The sequence below is a fragment of the Macadamia integrifolia genome, unplaced genomic scaffold (genome assembly GCF_013358625.1).
Source record: "Macadamia integrifolia cultivar HAES 741 unplaced genomic scaffold, SCU_Mint_v3 scaffold1146, whole genome shotgun sequence".
Taxonomy (NCBI): domain Eukaryota; kingdom Viridiplantae; phylum Streptophyta; class Magnoliopsida; order Proteales; family Proteaceae; genus Macadamia; species Macadamia integrifolia.
The window spans coordinates 156,114-175,536 of NW_024868101.1; the positions used below are offsets into that span (position 1 = coordinate 156,114).

Genomic DNA, 19,423 nt, shown 5'->3' on the forward strand with positions numbered 1-19,423 from the left:
CAAGGTCTGAGTGGGACAAATGTTTGAGCACAGCCTTATCTAAGAAATAGAATTGATAAAAAAAATTTATCACAAAGAAAAAATATTCGTGTTTTTTTTTTTAATTAAAAAGCTTGGCTACTACTCAGGTTTCAACATGGGATTTTAGAAATAAAATCCTAGGGAAGGGATGAGTAATGGATCCGGCTCCTCTTCTGAGCGGTGATCACCCAGATCTTATTCATTGCTGCTTGGTCGATCGTCACATGTTTAAGTGGTGATCCAATGATTCTCGATGCATCTTTCTATGGCACCTTTATTTTAGTCAATAAAAGGTCAATTGTTGGATCACCACTTAAATACGTGGCGATCACCCAAGTAACTAGGAAAGATCACCGCCCAAAAGAGGATCAGGATCCATGAAAAAATTCACCAAGAGTTGAATTTTCGAATCTACCTGAGAGATTCTATTTACCTGATTCCTAGTGGGGGTTGGCTGCTGCTCGTGTCGTTCGTCTCCCCTAGGCCAGCTTCTCAACAATAAATAGGAAGCGAGAGAGTATAGGTGGGAAGAAGAGAAAGAAAGAGCAAAGAAATGGTGTCTGTCTCCGGCGCCGGCGAAGTTTCAGGCCAGATTACTTATGACCGAACAAAAGAGTTGAAGGAATTCGATGAAACTAAAGCTGGCGTGAAAGGACTCGTTGACTCCGGGGTGGTGAAGGTACCCCGTATCTTCTTCAATCACTCTGATGTCCACCTCCCTCTCCATGAAGCAGAGTCAATCCAGAATCACTCTAACGCTCAGACCCAACTGAGTTTCCCTGTCATAGACCTTCAGGAATGCATCTCTGACAACGAAGTCTCGAATCGAAGGAAGGAACTGATCGAGCAGATCCGGGAGGCGTTGGAGACAGGGGGTTTCTTCCAGGTGGTGAATCATGGGATCCCTACGAGCTTATTGGAGGAGATGCTGCAAGGAGCTCGAAAGTTCTTCGAACAAGACATCGAGTTGAAGAAACCGCTATATTCACGGGATGCCACTGGCAAGAGGGTTTTTTACAACAGCAATTTCACTCTCTACAGCTCTCCCTCTGCCGATTGGAGGGACTCCTTGTTCTGCATCATGTCTCCTCCCCCTTTCAACCCTGATGAATTGCCTCCAGTTTGCAGGTACAGTTATACCCAATTAATTAGCAGACTCCCTTGTTCTCAATCTACTTTTCTAATTACTAACTAGTTTGATTGATCTGCTAGAGATATATTGTTGGAGTACGACAAGGAAGTGATTAGAGTGGGGAATGTTTTGTTTGGGTTACTGTCAGAGGCGTTGGGGCTAAACTTCAAACACTTGACAGACATGGGTTGCACCGAGGGGCATGCCTTCGTGTGTCACTACTACCCTGCATGCCCTGAGCCAGAACTGACCATCGGCACTAGCAAGCATGCCGACAATAGTTTTCTTACTGTCCTCCTTCAAGACCAGATCGGTGGCCTTCAAGTTCTTCATCAGAACCAATGGGTAGATGTTCCCCCCACCCCTGGAGCCCTTATTATCAACATTGGTGATCTTCTTCAGGCAAGCGATCGATCTTCCCCTTCTCCTTTTTCTTTCTTCTTATGTTGTTTGTGGTATTCAACCCTTTGGCCTAATTAGTCCTATGATTCCATCATACCGGGATTGAATGATAATCATTCAATTTTCACTAAAAGAAATAAATAGTACTAAACACCCTGTGTGAGTTGATCCAAATAGACAATAGTCGAACTCAAAACCACACTGTTCACGAAAGTCCTTACCACCTCGGGTACCCTATTGGGGTTTCCCTTCTCCTCTGTTAGTACATAACTTCATAAAAAATCCACCCTCTCTATTAATGGATTGATTTGTGGATTGTGATTGTGGCAGCTAATAACTAATGGTAGGTTCAAGAGTGTTGAACATCGAGTACTGGCAAATAAAATAGGGCCAAGAGTATCAGTGGCATGCTTCTTTAGTACCAACTATCTACCATCTACAAGGATATATGGGCCGATCAAGGAGTTATTATCAGAGCACAATCCCCCCATCTACAGAGAAACCACAGTCAAGGAATTTATCAAACATGGCCACGTAAAGGGACTCAATGGGATCTCGGCGTTGGAACATTTCAAGCTGTGAACTTTCAACTTCACATGTAGAAAATATTGATAGCTTAATGTTACTGTGTTGGTCTTTACTCACTGCCTAAGTATTTGTTTGCTTTGAAACTTTGTAGACTTGTTTTCTTTCCTTTGATCTGAATGCGTATAATGCACCTTGTAATTATGTTAATGATAAATAAAGGGTTTTATTCAATTTCCTTTGAGATCAAAAACTTTGCAAACATGGCACCTATTATGATGCAATCCAAATCACATTGAGGAAGACCAGGAATCTGTTATGTTTCATATGGAAGGAGTGTGTTAATGGGGAGGAGTTACTTGGAAGGTTTCTACTTCTTTTATGTCTTAACTTTGGGTACAACTGAGGTACCTATGGGTGTCAATCAGCTCGGTTTTGGTTATTTGGTTCGATTTACAGGGATGATGTGATGAACCGAAATTGAACCAAGAACCGATTCAGTTTTTGATTTGGATACTCAAGCCGATTTAATTTGGTTCGGAGGTTCCAATTCGGTTCTGTAATGCGGTTTTAATTCGGTTATGTAAATGGTTCCACTTATGGACCATGATTGTGATGGAGCAAATGCCATAATTTATGGCTGAAAGTATGCCGATCCATAATGGGCTCAAGTTATGGCCTTATGAACATTGTTAACTCCAAACTTGCCTTAGCATGTGAATACATGATAATTAATTGCAAAAAATACTTATCACAAAATAATAATAATAATAATCAAAATAAATAATAAATAAACTCGGCTGGTTCCAATAATTCGAGGTTTGATTTTGATTTGAATTGACAGTTCTTATTCCATAAACTGTAACTGATGGGTGTAAGATTAGGACAATTGGGATATCTCAAGTTTCAAAAGTGACATTGGGATATCTTGTGAAGTGTTTGAAAATCTTGTCAATCAAGCCTTTCTTTTTTCCTTTCTTTCTTTTTTTTTTTTTTTTTTGATAGGTAGGTACTAGGGAGGGATGTAGGTAATAGCCAGGAGACTCAAACTGATGAATATGGGATTTTTACAAACCATAGCTCACCAACTGCACTGAACAGTTTGTTGTTATCAACCAAGCATATAGATAGGGGGATTGTCCTCCAATAGCAACTCCTTGATAGGCCCATAAATCCTACTAGGTTGAGAAGTTGTAGTGAAGAAGCATGCCATAGATACTCTTGGGCCTACCTTGTGGGCCAATGCTCAAAGTTCAGCTCTTCTAAACTTATCATTGGATATAAACTGCCACAATATCTATTAGACAAAGTTACTATATAAAGGCTGGTGATCACTACTTAATCCAATGGTCGCTGCATCATTGTGAGACCACTTTGGAGAGACATGTAGGTATCCAATTAGGGAGTGGGGTGGTCTTTTTGCCATCCCTTTGTCTGAGCATATGCGTACATGATCAGGTAACGTTCTTTTCTCCTTAAACTATAGAATCATTAAAATTATATTTGGGTAGCTCTTAGTTCCCAATTCTGGGTTGATTCCCTTGATTTTAGAATCCCATTAAAAATCTGAGAAGCAAGAGCTTGATTTTGTATATATAAGAGACTTGCCTGCAAAAGAACCCCAATGTTCACAATTAGAGCTCCAGCTGTGGGGGGAACATCAACCCATTGGTTTTGATGAAGAAATTGGAGGCCACCAATATGGTCTTGTAGAAGGATAGTGAGGAAACTACTGTCATCATGCTTAGTGGCACCCAACGTCAATTCTGGTTCAGGGCCTGCAAGATAGTAGTGACAGAGGAGCATGTCCCTCTTCACATCCCATCTCCCTCAACCAATTAGGATTTAACTCCAAAGCCACTGATAGTAACTCAAACAAGATAATTCCCAATCATTTAACTTGAACTGAGTATGCTCCATCAATATATCCCTACAGATTAGTCAAAACAAATACACAAACTTAGTTGAGAAGAAAAAGGGTTGATCACATTGCCTGAGAACCGGCCTCTTAATCCTCATGATACTATTCATTTGGGGTTCTCCTTCATGTCTTTCAAATGTGTCATGCTACATTGACGAGGCCACTATTTATCAATAGCCCAATATCTCCTTCTCTAAGAGATATGAGACTAAAGGTTCTTGGCTCACCACCATGGTTGAGAGTTGCTTTGATACCATTATAACTGTTGAGGCTTCCATCTTAAAATCAATTGGTTTAAATATAGGATGGCCTCTCGTGGCTCTTATACATAATCATCGAGTCACCCACAATCGATGTGGTACTATCTCAATAATAACGAATCTGCTCCTTAATTAACATTATATTGCCTGCTTTGGGGTTCCCCCCTCATAGTCTTAAAACGTATTACATTAAATACAATAGCCACCCGTTATCAATAACTTAGTATCATCATCCTTAGCCGTCGCGAGACTAAAATTCTTATGGTAATCTATAGTGGGAATATCATGTACTTGCAACTCTCAGGCAATTCTTTGGGGTTTAGAGGTTGTGGACTGTTAGATCAAACAGCAAGAAACACAAAAATAAACAAGCAATAGATCTACACGACACAGAGATTTAACAAGGTTCATACACCAGTGTTATATATTACGTCCTCGGGCGAAGAAGAAGATGTTTCACTATGCAGAAGAGATTATACCCAAGCAGCGGCGAGAAAACTCGCCCTAAAACTCTATCTCGAAAAACTCCCAAAATACAATGCATTTTTCAACAAGACAACAGTACATTAGATACTCTAAGCACGGGTCGACCCATCGGGTCGCAATCGACCGTCTGCTACCATCACAGATCTTAGAAAACTTCCTATTCAGGTCACCACCAAAATATGTTGGAACAGGTCCATCTTCAAAATGGGTCAAGAATTTGAGACAAACTTAACAAGGACCAACGCAATTCATAGTGCCCCTCCAACTAGCTGTGGGAGAACTGTAAAGATTGAAATTGGAATTGTATGCAAACCTTCTGTTGACATAGTCACGGGTGTAGAATTGTTTCTTCACCTTTGTGTCTTACTAGTAAAACCTTCTAATCTCTTCCAGCATCTCATCAAGAACAATTACAGGGATCCTATGATTCACCACCTAGAAGAATCCCGACATCTCCGATGCATCACGCACTTTTTCGACGATTTCCTTCCTCAAACTCACATATTTATCAATGATCCTGTCCCCCAAGTCTATGCTCAGGAAGCTGAAGTGGGTTTGGTTGTGGATGGAACCAGGCAAGCACCCGTCATGGAGGGTATGAAGAGGATGGAGGAAAATACGAAGCAACTTCACCTCTCCAGGGTCTACTAGTCCCTTAACCCCAGCTTTAGTATCATCAAATTCCCTCAACTACTTTTCCGATCATAAGTGAAAGGAAAGGATATACCTATAAGTAGTTAAAAGGGAGAAGGATATATGTACTCTTCAGTTTAGTTCGTATGCTAAATTTGGACAGCCAAGAAGACGAAGTTGAAGCCGTGTAGGAACTCCCAAAACCTAATTTTTCTTTTATGGTGGGCGCTTGGCCTGGTTTGGTGTGGTGTCCAAATTAATTTGACACGCCTCTCATGCGTGGACAATAGAGGATAGACATATCGCACTAGGGAGTAGCAACCATGGTTCTGATACCATACACTTAAACCATGGCGTTAGTCTTTAGTGCACATTCAATAATTGGGAGGATCTTAAGAGTGTATCTCAATTGTTACTAGTCGTCAGATGTTCACTGGGGATTGGTGCATTAAAGAGGATCTGGATCCAAAAAATTTCTATACAACCTCATATATAATGCCATTTTATTCTCACAATATTTTTATATTATTTTGTTTAATCTAGATAGGACCATAGGTGAGTCTCACGTGTATGATACATTTTTCAGTACAACCATTAATGTAGCACTGTGATAACCTGAGGTACCTCTCCCATATAGTATATAGGTGTTAATGATAATGATGAAATCTATTCCTTCAATTAATTTTCTTCCAAGGATGGAGACCCACCTCTTATAAGATATTAGTTTTCTGTAACCTCTGATTTCTAACCTTGGTTTTCTCTTTTGAACAATTCAAATCAGGATAAATTAAGTAATTTCACTTTTGGCTTTGAATCAGGCTTAGAGAATGGCTCAACTTGAGTGGCTTAACTTGAGTCAAAACTTCACGTCTTCTGATCTAATAAAAAGTCCCAGAGCTCTCTCTCTCTCTCTCTCTCTCTTTACAGAGTAGAACTCGGGGATGACTCATTGCTTAATCTAGTCGTGCTATTAAAGGAGAATTTCTCAGAGTGAGAGAGAGAGAAATGTGGGGACTGTTGCATCTCCTCGCCCTTTTGGTTTATCTTGTTCAAACAACAACAATTAAAAGGGTATATTCAAGGCATGAGGCTCTCATATGTATAAAGTTGGGGAAGATATGAAATCTATGTAATCTTACCTTAGAAATATCAACAGACTGTTTGAATTATTTAGACATCAAATCGTAACATTCATACTTTATTATTAAATCAAGCATGCAAATTCCATCCGAGATGGATCTAGCCTCAAAGCTGCAACTATCAGAACCACCCACCAAGCATCACGCACCACAATGCACCATCAGGCTCCCACTGTCCACCACAATACACTACACGCCATCTTCACCAAGTACCGGAACATCTCTTCTTTAATTTCTATTTTTTTCCACCAAAAATCCAAACCCTATCAACGTGACCTCATCCATTAGCTCACTTGTATTTGTTTCCCAGTATTTTTTTTTTTTGTTAAAAATGTTTGTCTCCCAGTAGAGTATCTTTCAAATTTTTTTTATGGATTCTTGACAACCAAATTATTGTTGACTATTTAATGATTTCTTATCAATCCTTTTTCAAATCTATTCCGGGGTGGTGGAACTATCGATTGAATCGAAAGGCTAAGGAATCGTCTTCTTCTACGCACACTACGACTAATACCTAACGAGCAGACGTTAGATCTAGTTTATTGGTTGGGAAAAGCTTTAGCGGGAGGAGATAGCAGTGGCGCATATTTTTTTAGCGTAAATATATATATATATATATATATATATTATACCGATCAGTAGTTCAGGCACGTGGATATCTGGTGATGAAAGTCACACCCTCTGACTTTAAGACAAGTTTTTGGAGAACTTCTAAAAAACTTGAAATAAAAATAAAATTATTAAAATATATATTATAAAAAAGAGTAGTTCAGTAGACAAGGCTCAGCTATTGTAGAGTCCGAGTGATGGGACATAGCCTTTGTTTCTTACCCCTTACTTCGATTAGATAAAAAATGTCATAAAAAATAGTATTTGATTTCATCTTTCTTATAAAAAATAAAAAAATTTGGTTGTTACCTGGTTACAGCCTATCCTGGAGTAAGGATGAGAAATGGATCCAGTTCTTCTCTTGACTGATCACCTAATTCTTGTCCATAGTTACCTAAATGATCTCTACGTGTCTAAACAGCGATCCAGTGATTCTTGGTAACTCTTTCTATGGCGTCTCTATTCTGATCTGTTGGATCATCAGTTCGACACGTGACAATCATCCATATAACTATAGGCATGGACCATCACTATTCAAGAAAGGATAGAGATCCATAAAAAATACTCTCTTAGAGTGGAGTTTTCCAACCTATGTAAGAGATTCTAGTTACCTGATTCCAACTGGGGGTTGGCTGCTGCTCGGGTCGTTCGTCTCCCTAGTCCAGCTTCTCAACAATAAATAGGAAGCGAGAGAGAATATAGGTAGGAAGAAGAGAAAGAAAGAGCAAAGAAATGGTGGCTGTTTCAGGCGCCGGCGAAGTTTCAGGCGAGATTATTTATGACCGAACAAAAGAGTTGAAGGAATTCGATGAAACTAAAGCTGGCGTCAAAGGACTCGTAGACTCCCGTGTGGTGAAGGTACCCCGTATCTTCTTCAATCACTCTAATGTCCGCCTCCCTCTCCATGAAGCAGAGTCAATCCAGAATCACTCTAACGCGCCGACCCAACTGAGTTTCCCGATCATAGACCTTCAGGAATGTATCTCTGACAACAAAGTCTCGAATCGAAGGAAGGAAGTGATCGACCAGATCCGGGAGGCGTCTGAGACATGGGGTTTCTTCCAGGTGGTGAATCATGGCATCCCTACCAGCGTATTGGAGGAGATGCTGCAAGGTGTTCGAAGGTTCTTCGAACAAGACATCGAGTTGAAGAAACCGCTATATTCACGGGATGCCACTAGCAAAAGGGTTTTTTACAACAGCAATTTCACTCTCTACAGCTCTCCCTCTGCCAATTGGAGGGACTCCTTGTACTGCCTCATGTCTCCTGCCCCTTTCAACCCTGATGAATTGCCTCCAGTTTGCAGGTAGAGGTATACCCAATTGGTAATCCCCCTTCTTCTCAATCTTCTTCTCTAAATACTAACTAGTTTAATTAATCTGCTAGAGATATACTGTTGGAGTACGACAAGGAAGTGATTAGAATGGGGAATGTTTTGTTTGGGTTACTGTCGGAGGCGTTGGGACTTAACTTCAAACACTTGACAGACATGGGTTGCGCCGACGGACATTCCATTTTGTGTCACTACTACCCTGCATGCCCTGAGCCCGAACTGACTATCGGTACTAGCAAGCATTCCGACAATGATTTCCTTACTGTCCTCCTTCAAGACCAGATCGGTGGCCTTCAAGTTCTTCATCAGAACCAATGGGTAGATGTTCCCCCTACCCCTGGAGCTCTTATTGTCAACATTGGTGATCTTCTCCAGGCAATTTGATGATCTTCCCCTTTTCCTCTATGAGTACATAACTTCATAAAAAATCCACCCTTCTCTGGTAATTAATTGATTTGTGTATTCTGATTGTGGCAGCTTATCTCCAATGGAAGGTTCAAGAGTGTTGAACATAGAGTACTGGCAAATAAAATAGGGCCAAGAGTATCAGTGGCATGCTTCTTTAGTACCAGCTATCTACCATCTACAAGGATCTATGGGCCGATCAAGGAGTTATTATCAGAGCAAAATCCCCCAATCTACAGAGAAACCACAGTCAAAGAATTTACCACGTATGGCCATACAAAGGGACTCAATGGGATCTCAGCTTTGGAGTATTTCAAACTGTGAACGTCAACTTCACATAGGAAATATTAATAACTTAATGTTACTGTGTTGGTCTTTACTCATTTCCTAAGTATTTGTTTGCTTTGAAACTTTGTAGACTTGTTTTCTCTCTTTTGATCTGAATGGGTATATGCACCTTGTAATTCTGTTTATGATAAATAAAGGGTTTTAATCAATTTCCTTTGAGATAAATAACTCTGCAAACATGGCACCTATTATGATGCAATCCCAAACATAGTTAGCAAATTCGGATTCGGAAATTATTCGGACGGAGAATTATTCGGAATAATTCGGACGATTAATTTAAGGATTCGGTCAAAAAAGCGGTCAAAAAATTTTATTGGGGTTTTTTTTTTTTAAAAATTTTTTTTTTTTTTTTATTTTTGGTTTTTTTTTTTTTTAAATAATGTTTAAATGGACCGAATAATTCGGATATTCGGATTCGGTCCGAATTATTCGCGATTTATATTCATTTTGGAAAAAGTCGCGAATTTTAAAGAATTTTATTTTTAATTCGGATTCGGTCCGAATTTTTGATAAAATTCGGAAAAATTCGGTTCGGCCGAATAATTCGCGAATTATTCGGCCGAATTGATAACTATGATCCCAAATGGCATTGAGAAAGAATATGTTGTCATATGGAAGGAGTATGTTAGGGTGGGGAGTTGCTATGAAGGTTTCTACTTCTTTTTGTCTTAACTTTGGGTACAGCCAAGGTACATAATGTTTAAGATTAGGACAATGGGGTACCTCAAGTTTCAATAGTGACATTTGAGGTATCTTCTGAGGACTTAAATCCTCTGCAGTGAGCGGTGAGTGGCAGTGAGGATTCAACGGCTGGGAGGCCTTCGGCATGCACCCTAGTTGTTGTATCTTCACTACCGCTCACTGTCTCGGCAGAGGATTTTTGTGCATCTTATGAATTGTTTTCGTTCACAATTAAATGAAACACATTTTTTTATTTTTCCCTCCACTTTGTCTTTGCTTCCTCCTTTCAATTAGAAAAAATATTTTTTTTTCTTTTTTTTGAATGCATTAAAAAACGAGAGAAAGAAAAATATAAGAAGCTACCTTGACAAAATGGAACAATGAAAGGAAAAGCAAACTTGAAAAGGAAAAAACACAATGAAGGTAATTACAATGACCGAATTTGCAATCCCCAAGAAGAGACAATGAGACAATTTTCCTCACACTTTAAATTCCAAACATACAAGTAATTTTACATAGTTGATTTCGAAGAAGATAGATATACACAAAGAGATGCTACTGTACGTTATGCAGCCTTGCAACGTTTTTATCTTCTGAACTCCGAGGACCTTATAGTGGCAAATAATAACAAGAAGGAGAATTCGAGGTTATTTTAAGCTATAGCTAATTAGCTATTTCTTATCTTCTGAACTTGAAGTTTGTAGTTTAAAACTTTCCAATGCAGAAGTCCCATCAAGTCCTTTTGCTAGGCCGCGTTTAGTGTATTCGATGATGGTGGTTTCCCTGTAGATGGGGGTATCGTTCTCTAATAGCAACTCCTTGATAGGCCCATAAATCCTTGTTGATGGTTGAAAAGTTGTAGTGAAGAAGCATGCGATAGATACTCTTGGGCCTACCTTGTTGGCCAATACTCGATGTTCAGCACTTTTAAACTTGTCATTGGATATAAGCTGCCACAACCACAATATCAATTAAACAAAATTACAATATAAGGGCTGGGATCACTATCTAGTCATGTGGTAATTAATACAAGATCAATCAGGAGAGGCACATAGGCATCCAACTAGGGGGTAGGGATCTTTCGCCATCCCTATGTCTCACGTATGAATGTACGATCAGGTAGTGTTCTTTCCTAAAACGAAAGACATCATTAAGGTTATATTTGGGTCGCTCTTAGGTCCCAGTTCTGGGTTGTTTCTCTTGATCTTATAATCCCATTAAAATTTGAGAACCAAGAGCTTAATTATGTATATATATGAGAGACTTGCCTGCAAAAGAACCCCAATGTTAACAATCAGAGCTCCAGGTGTGGTGGGAACATCAACCCATTGGTTCTGGTGAAGAAATTGGAGGCCACCAATATAGTCTTGTAGAAGGATAGTGAGAAAACTGCTATCAGCATGCTTAGTGGCGCCCAACGTCAGTTCTGGTTCAGGGCATGCAGGATAGTAGTGACAGAGAAGAGCATGTCCCTCTTCACATCCCATCTCCCTCAAGCAGTTAGGGTTTAGCCCCAAAGCCTCCGATAGTAACTCAAACAAGATAATTCCCAATCTTTTGACTTGAACTGAGTACTCCATCAATATATCCCTACAAATTAGTCAAAAACAGATTCACAAATTTAGTTGAGAAAAAAAAGTATGGTTACATAGTCTGAGAACCAGCCACTTAATTGTCATGATATTGTCCGTTTGGGATGTCTCCTTCATGGTTTCTAAATGCATCATGCCATGTTAAGGAGGTCACTACTTATCAATAGCCCAATAACTCTTTCTCTAACCTATGTGAGACTAAAGATTCTTTGCTCACCACCATGGTTGAGAGGCCACTTTGATACCATTATAACGAACCAGGTCCTTAATCGGCATGATATTGTCTGCTTTAGGGTTTCCCCCTCACGCCCATAAAATGCATCATACTAAATATAGGAAACCAATTGTCATCAACAGCTATATATCTCCCTCCCTAACCGACATGGGACTAAAGTTTGTATAATATTCTATAGTGTGAATATCACGTACCTGCAAGCCTGAGGCACGTCTTCGGGGTTTAGTGGTTGAGGACCCATAACGCAATTCATAGTGTCCCTCCAACTAGCTGCGGGAGAACTGTAAAGATCAAAATTGGAATTGTATGCTACCCTTCTGTTGACATAGTCGCGGGTGTAGAACTGTTTCTTCACCTCTGTGTCTTGCTCATAAAACCTTCTAATTCCTTCCAGCATCTCATCAAGAACAGTTAGAGGGATCCCATGGTTCATCACCTGGAAGAACCCCGACGTCTCCGAGGAGTCACGCACCTTTTCAACGATTTCCTTCCTTAAACTCACATCTTTATCGATGATTCCATCCCCCAAATCTATGGTCGGGAAGCTGAAGTGGGTTTGGCTGTGGATTGAAACTTCATGGAGGGTATGAGGAGGGTGGAGGAAGATACGAGGTACCTTCTCCACTCCAGAGTCTACCAGTCCCTTAACGCCAGCTTTTGTATCATCAAATTCCCTCAACTCCTTTTTCCGATCATAAGTGCCTGAAACCTCCTCGTTGGTGCCTGAAACTACCATTATTTTAGTATCTACTTTGCTACTTGCAAAGATAGCACCAAGGGAAACCTTCATAGGCGTAAATGTGGAAAGAAACGATATGCCTATAAGTAGTTAAAGGCAGGAGGATATCTGCACCTTTTAGTCTAGCTTGTATTATTCTCATTTTGACAGGGAAGAAGAGCTAGTTGTAGGCGTGTAGGCACTCCCAAAAGTTAATTTCTGATGGTGGGCCTGGGGTGGTGTACAAATTTGACATACCTCTCATGGCATAGACAATTGAGAGGATGGAGATACAACATTACACTTGCATGCACAGTTATCTCCGTCAATAGGCAATGTCGGGCATCAGGATCCTCTCCAACGCCTCAACGCAAATTGGTCGGTTAGGTGGGCCTGAGCTGTGTGCATGGGTCTTCCCAGCCATCCGATATGCATTACGATGCTAAACACATGATGGGATGCTGGGTGCGTTTGGAGTGGATCTGGACCCAATGTCACTGCTTGTAATAGTGCTTCTTCATGCAGATACTAGTCATATCCACATACACTCTTGGTGCTTACACCACTACGTAGTAGGGACAAGTCCTACATTTATATAATATAATAGACAATAAAATGGTTTCTAGTTGCGTGGTTACTATGCCAACATGCGGAACAATGGGAAGATAGGAGGAGGAATCAATTTTAGGGGGACAGGACCATTTTTTCATGTCTGATTATGTCTGGGCATAGATATCTCGACTAGGGCCGTTCTTTTTCCCTAATATAATATAATGCATCTTTAGTCAAGAGTAGATAGCACCACTTGGTGGCTGATAATGACGAGTTTGCCTAACCTCACAAAGGCGATCAGCCGTTCACTCATATCCACTTGTTTGGGGGAAGTAAAATCTAATTGACTATAAAGTTCAATTGTTGTTAAGAGGAAAGAGCATCCAAATTCTAGAGAACGCAAAAAAACATTATCAAGAGAAGAAAAGAAAAAAAAATAAAAAATTCATAATAAGGGTCACTTAATTTTCTCTAAATTAATGTTCATGGAAAAAGAGGATTTTTTTGTTGGAGCTTAAACAAAACTTCACCCCTGCGATTCAAGAGAAGTACAGGGATCAAAGTATCATAGTAGAAAAGAAATCTCTAAATTAATGTTCATGGAAAAAGAGGAATTTTTTTTTTTCTTTTATTTATCATTAGTTTCCATGAAACATGAATTTTAATATTTTAGTTTAACTAATTAGTAACACATATTTCATTCATACTATGTTACTATAATACGTATTATGGGGAATGGAATTCTATCTTTGCTAGAGTTAGTAGTGGTGTAATGGAATTCAATCTTTGCAAGAGTTAGTGGTGTAAATGGATACTTGGAAATCAAATATACAAATTTGTTAATTTAGATATGAGGAAGTGTTTCCTATGGGTTAGTATGGCACCAATGCGTGCATGCATAGGGACTACTGCATGGGAGTGCATGAGGAAATATCAACATAAACATCATTTTTCATTTCATGGAGAGCAGAGTGACCATTTTGCCCCCTTATGTCTTGGTGTAGGGGCACACTCCCCCCACAAAAACCATTTCCCTTTTAGATATTAATTTGGATAAGGATTTTGACTATAATTTAAGTTTGGAAAAGTAGGAAAATGTATCCCATCATATGGAATTTTTTTGCCACTTTTGGGGGAGAAGATTGGGCATACCACCAGCTTTTGGTAATCTTGCGGCATACACCAATCACAGGGTTGGACATAGTAGGAAAAGGGAGTTATTATTATTATTATTATTATTATTATTATTATTATTATTTAGAGGAATAAAATTACATTAAAAAAGAAAAAAAATATATACAAGGCTACCCAGAAAAGGGACAACAAAAGGAAAAACGAACCCAAAAAGAAAAGAACATAAAGAAACCAATTACAATAACCGAATTTGCTAACACAATGAAGAGATAATATGATGATTTTCCTTACTCATTCTAGATGTAAAAGTATTTTTTTACATCCCCACTTTCGAAGAAAAGAAATAAACACAGAGAGACACTAACATTTTAAGTAGTAACAACGACAATGAGAATTTGAGGTTATTTTAAGCTATGGCTATTTCTTTGCTTCTGAACTTCAATTTGCAGCTTAAAACTATCCAAAGCAAAAGTTTCATCATGTCCCTTTGCTATGTAGCGTTTAGTACATTCTGTGACTGTGGTTTCACTGTAGATAGGGGAAGTGTTTCCTCTGGGGTAGTGTGGCCCCAATTTTGTAGTGAAGAAGAATGCGAGAGATGGTCTTGGGCCAACCTTGTGGGCAGATACTCAATGTTCAGCACTTTTAAATTTATAATTGGATATAAGCTGCCACAACCACAAGATCAATCAACTGAAACTAAAATTAAATGAAAGACACGAACAAGGTTATATTTCATTGTTGGAAATCAGGTTTTGATTCGGACTAGTCATCTTATTTGAGTTTAATTAAAAAATAAATAAATAAATAATAATAATAATAATCTGATCATGAGTCATGAATAGTTGTCTAATTATTTAGAAAAAAAAAAGGATCAAACTAGATCTGAGTCAATCCAATTCTTTTAGATGTGGTGCTTTTTAACGAGTCATATAGAACTCACTTAGTCTTTTCTTTTTTCTTCTTTTATTGGATCACATAAGTCTGAGTTTCATCTGTTGTCTTTAATATTAATCCCATTTTTCTTCTCACTGTGACACAACTAAGAAGGAAGATATTTAAAAAAAAATAAAATAATAAATTCTGACTTGCTCAACTTACTAGATTTTGAAAATGGTAAATCAATGTCGAGAAAACCTGATTTTCCAACTTATATTTGTGTAAATCTTAGGTCCCAACTACATGTCTACAAATTGGATGGGGCTTGGTAGAATCAGCACCTTGATTCCAATTATTGTTGACTCCACTTATTGTCATGAATGGTTTTTTATTTCATTTATGGCGGATTTTTTTTTTTCCTTAGTTAATAATATAGCAAAAAATCAATGAAACTTATGTTTTACTTATCTATTGTTGTCTTTTATTTTTGTAGTCAATAGTATAACAAAAATTAATATATTTATCTTTTACAAATCTATTGTGAGGTATTGGTCTTTACCAACTGAATTGTCCCTCAGAGTTATCTGTATATATTTTTCTTTCTCTCCACTTCAAATTTATAGGATTCAATCCGATAATTCTACATTGATTCTCTTGATTTTAGATGCATTAAAATCTGAGAAGCAAGAACTTAACTAACATGAGCTTAAACCAAATTTGGTACAATTTATGTTTCAATTGGATATTGATTTTATGAAATAGTCAACATATAGATTTTTTGTCAAGAAATTAAAATATTTTTTTGATTGCGTCAATATGGAATCATTAAAGGATAAAAAAATCTATTTGATAGTCCAATTTATGAGAATAAATTCTCTATATTTAATTGGGAGAGGGTGGCAGGTGGTGGTGCTAGTGCTGGTGAAATGGTTGTGGTATGATATGGTGGTGGTGAGGCCATCGAGAGAAGAAATATGGTGTTTTATTTTTATGACAAAATTATTATTTGTCTATTAAATTAATCATATGCTCATTAAAGAGCACGAGTGAAATAGAAGGATTTTTGACGAATCTGCCAAACCGGTTGGTTATGTGGAAAAGCTAATCTTGAATGATCTATGCAAGTTTTCAAGTCTGTATCCAGTTCAAGTGAACTCGGTTGCTGATCTTATTCTAACCAAGAAGTTAAAGGTGTCTACTTCCTCTCCTCGAACCAATATCATTTAAGAATTATTTTGGATAGCCCCTGCTAACGAATATCTGAAATTAAATATTGATGGATGCTCCCTGGGGAATCTAGGTCACTCGGGTGCGGGAGGAATTTTTAGAGAAGAAAAAGGATATTGCCTCAGATGTTTTGCAATGTATGAAGGTATTCAGACCAACTTCATGGCAGAGTTTGCTGCTTTCTTTCATGGCCTCAAGTATGCTGCAGAAAAATGGATAGAAAAATTATCGATTGAGTGCAAACTCTCAATCAGTGGTAACCTGCATAAAAAATCATAATATTCCTTAGTGTTTCCAGCAAAAATGACTATTTTATAAGAAGTACGTGGAGAACACCACATGGATGATAACACATTGTTACAAAGAAGTAAACAATATAAGTAGATACACTAGCGAAACTCGCTGCAGTCACTCGTTCTTCATATTGGGATGGTGCTCCAAACTCTGTTTTATTTTATCTTAATTGGGATTGTTTGAATAGACCCAGATATCGTTTCTTGTAATTTCATTGTAATTTCCTTGTTTTGAGATTTTCGCTGTTGATGGCCACACCAAAGGTGGTGTAAGATTTAAAAGAGTTTCTCTTTTGTAATCCTCATTCTTTGTTTAATATAGTCTTTTGCTGACCTTTAGCAAAAAAAGAGTAAGAGTGAAATCAATTTCAAAACTGAAATTGAAAGAACTCCTTAACTATTTCAGAATTTTTATTCCAATATATTTCTATTTCACTGAAATACAATGCAAAAATCAAATCAAACAGTTTTGGATAATGGATATAGAATCACCCCTATAAAATTGAAATAGAAATCATACTAAATCAAGTCATTAATAACGTATAAATAAAAAAGACTTGCCTGCAAAAGATCTCCAATGTTCACAATCAGGCTCCAGATGCGGGGGAAAATCAACCCGTTGGTTCTGATGAAGAACTTGGTGGCCACCAATGTGGTCTTGTAGAAGTATAGTCACGAAACCACTGTCAGCATGCTTAGTGGTGCCCATCGTCAGTTCTGGCTCAGGGCAAGCAGGATAATGGTGACAGAGTAGGCCATGTCCCTCTGCACAACCCATGTCCCTCAGCTTGGTATGGTTTAGGCCCAAAGCCTTTGATAGTAACTCAAAACAAGATAATCCCCATTCTTTAAATTTGATCTGAATACCCCATCAATATATCTCTGCAGATTAGTCGTTAGATAAAATAGCTATAGGCAAATCAATTAGTAGGTTGTAGAATACATGAATCAAAATGATGAAGAAAAGAATGGAAAGTATAAACAATAATCACTTAGTTGCACACAAAGATTTAAGGCAAGATGACCTATATCTACAATGAGATGAAATTTATTTCACTATCAATGAGAATAGGGTGAGTGAATGAATATATGAGGCACCTTCACCACCCCAGCATATCCAATCCTTCACACCAGCTTTAGTATCATCAAATTCCTTCAACTCCTTTTTCCAGTCGTAAGTGGCTGAAAACTCCTCATGGCTCCCGGAAACTACCATTTTTTAGGACCTACTATATATTGCTACTTTCAAAGAAAGGATATGCCTCCAAACCAATAATTGACAAGTAAATAATATCCAATTTAGTTGGAATAATTTGATAAACTTATATCACTTTTTGGGTAATTTTATAATGGAAAAATGTTTTATATCTGGAGCATGTTTATCTCTCTCCTCTTATCAAATATCACTCCTTATTAGGGGAGGGGAGAGAGAGATTCCAGCATATGGTATAACGTTTATTCATATTTAAATAAGCATAGCTCCAGAGTGTTTGCCCAGCAATAGGTAATTCTGCTGCCCTAATATGACTAATACTGATTTGGAATACCTTAGTCTCATAAACCAACTTACAAGGTGGGGGAACTCAAGACTATGAATTTTTACATCATTTTTCTTTTGAAATCAATGTAAAATCAATCCCCCATATTGATATGGAATGTAATAATATAAGTTATCCTCCCGGACAAAGAACACTTTTCCATTTATAATTTTTTGTTTCCTATTTTGGAATCTCCGAAGGTTCATTCCAACCAACCCATTTACTCTCCAAGCCCAAGCTTCCCACCTGAGGCTGGGTTCAATCCATGTCTCCCATCACGGTTAAGCCCCAGTTTTTTGGATTCCTTGCAAAGGCGAGTCATGTATTACACTGGAGGCTGGAAGCTAAACTCTCTCTCTCTCTCTCTCTCTCTCTCTCTCTCTCTCTCTCTCTCTCTCTCTCTCTCTCTCTCTCTCTCTCTCCATCATGGCTTTAAAAATTGGATTGAATCAGTTAGCATTGTTCAGATTGGATTGGTATCAACCAAGGTCAATCCATTGGTAAGATATAAGGATAAAATGGTCCAAAAAATCAATTTTACAGGAGTAAATATGTTTGATATCAGTCTAACCGGTTAAGATCAATCCTGAGTTTTAAAACCTTGCTTCGCATATATGCAGCTAATTTTAGTTTCAAGAGAAATTTAGAGAGTAGGGAAGTGAAGTTTTCTAACTTACAAAAAAGAAAGGTAATTAATACCCCATATGATTGTATAAACTACTTAAATTTCTTACCATATTTAGTAATGAACATTTTACATGTAATTTTTATTTTATATTTTATAATAAAAAATTTTGGATACAAAGTAAAGTGAAAATTAATAACCAAATATGTCATGATTTGGAGTTAGTGCTATAGTCACATGGGGTAATGATTATAAAAGTTTCCTTTTTAAGTTTGAAGATTTCACTTCCCTTCCTTTTAATACCCTTTGTAATAAATCGGAGCTTGCAGTAAATCTTCCTCTACAAAAGTAAACACCCATCCAAAAACGACTAAGAATAATAATTGAATATTTAACGAAATAAAATTTTAATTAATTTCATGCAGGCAATATCCGGGGTCTAAACTGAACCGAACCAACATCAACAAAATCATTGGAAAGACTGTAAAAAATTGAAATTTTTTTATTAACCTAAAATATTAATACATTCTTGCAACCACATCAAAAAATTTAGAAATTTCAATTGTTAGAATCAGAATTGTTTGAACTAAATTTTCTCAGCTTAAACAAAGCTTATAAAAAATGGATACTCACAAATGAAATTAAATCTAGATATAGATTTGTTAATTTAGATGTCTATCTAAATAATTGGATTTTAAATATGTATTTGCATATTATTGAATTAGCTCCAACTA

General features: G+C 37.7%; 3 protein-coding genes and 1 pseudogene across 4 annotated transcripts; 2 read left to right on the forward strand and 2 right to left on the reverse strand.

Annotated features, from left to right (window-relative positions):
- Positions 1 to 506: 506 nt before the first annotated feature.
- Positions 507 to 2,333, forward strand: LOC122062916 (1-aminocyclopropane-1-carboxylate oxidase homolog 1-like). The gene is made up of 3 exons (XM_042626597.1): positions 507 to 1,149; positions 1,234 to 1,555; positions 1,886 to 2,333. The coding sequence occupies exons 1-3, from the start codon at positions 575 to 577 to the stop codon at positions 2,135 to 2,137; spliced, it is 1,149 nt and encodes a 382-aa protein (XP_042482531.1). The 5' UTR covers positions 507 to 574; the 3' UTR covers positions 2,138 to 2,333.
- An 858-nt stretch (positions 2,334 to 3,191) lies between these two features.
- On the reverse strand, positions 3,192 to 5,073 carry LOC122062911 (annotated as a pseudogene).
- A 2,631-nt stretch (positions 5,074 to 7,704) lies between these two features.
- LOC122062915 (1-aminocyclopropane-1-carboxylate oxidase homolog 1-like) lies at positions 7,705 to 9,380 on the forward strand. 2 transcript variants are annotated; one of them, XM_042626596.1, is made up of 3 exons: positions 7,705 to 8,435; positions 8,516 to 8,780; positions 8,940 to 9,380. In XM_042626596.1, the coding sequence occupies exons 1-3, from the start codon at positions 7,861 to 7,863 to the stop codon at positions 9,189 to 9,191; spliced, it is 1,092 nt and encodes a 363-aa protein (XP_042482530.1). In that variant the 5' UTR covers positions 7,705 to 7,860; the 3' UTR covers positions 9,192 to 9,380. The 2 variants fall into 2 exon arrangements, with proteins under 2 accessions (XP_042482530.1, XP_042482529.1); XM_042626595.1 differs by having other exon boundaries at positions 7,710 to 8,435; positions 8,516 to 8,837.
- A 914-nt stretch (positions 9,381 to 10,294) lies between these two features.
- Positions 10,295 to 12,505, reverse strand: LOC122062917 (1-aminocyclopropane-1-carboxylate oxidase homolog 1-like). Its single transcript, XM_042626599.1, has 3 exons — positions 11,918 to 12,505; positions 11,165 to 11,486; positions 10,295 to 10,846 (listed from the first exon to the last, which is right to left on the reverse strand). The coding sequence occupies exons 1-3, from the start codon at positions 12,457 to 12,459 to the stop codon at positions 10,568 to 10,570; spliced, it is 1,143 nt and encodes a 380-aa protein (XP_042482533.1). The 5' UTR covers positions 12,460 to 12,505; the 3' UTR covers positions 10,295 to 10,567.
- Positions 12,506 to 19,423: the final 6,918 nt, after the last annotated feature.

Excerpts from the sequence above, each read along its gene's own strand:
- LOC122062915 (XM_042626595.1), top strand. The coding sequence starts at position 7,861 with ATGGTGGCTGTTTCAGGCGCCGGCGAAGTTTCAGGCGAGATTATTTAT. Across the intron at positions 8,436-8,515 it reads GAATTGCCTCCAGTTTGCAG|AGATATACTGTTGGAGTACG; the intron begins GTAGAGGTATAC and ends TTAATCTGCTAG. Across the intron at positions 8,838-8,939 it reads ACATTGGTGATCTTCTCCAG|CTTATCTCCAATGGAAGGTT; the intron begins GCAATTTGATGA and ends TGATTGTGGCAG.
- LOC122062917 (XM_042626599.1), bottom strand. The coding sequence starts at position 12,459 with ATGGTAGTTTCAGGCACCAACGAGGAGGTTTCAGGCACTTATGATCGG. Across the intron at positions 11,487-11,917 it reads GACGTGCCTCAGGCTTGCAG|GGATATATTGATGGAGTACT; the intron begins GTACGTGATATT and ends ACTAATTTGTAG. Across the intron at positions 10,847-11,164 it reads ACATTGGGGTTCTTTTGCAG|CTTATATCCAATGACAAGTT; the intron begins GCAAGTCTCTCA and ends TGGTTGTGGCAG.
- LOC122062916 (XM_042626597.1), top strand. The coding sequence starts at position 575 with ATGGTGTCTGTCTCCGGCGCCGGCGAAGTTTCAGGCCAGATTACTTAT. Across the intron at positions 1,150-1,233 it reads GAATTGCCTCCAGTTTGCAG|AGATATATTGTTGGAGTACG; the intron begins GTACAGTTATAC and ends TTGATCTGCTAG. Across the intron at positions 1,556-1,885 it reads ACATTGGTGATCTTCTTCAG|CTAATAACTAATGGTAGGTT; the intron begins GCAAGCGATCGA and ends TGATTGTGGCAG.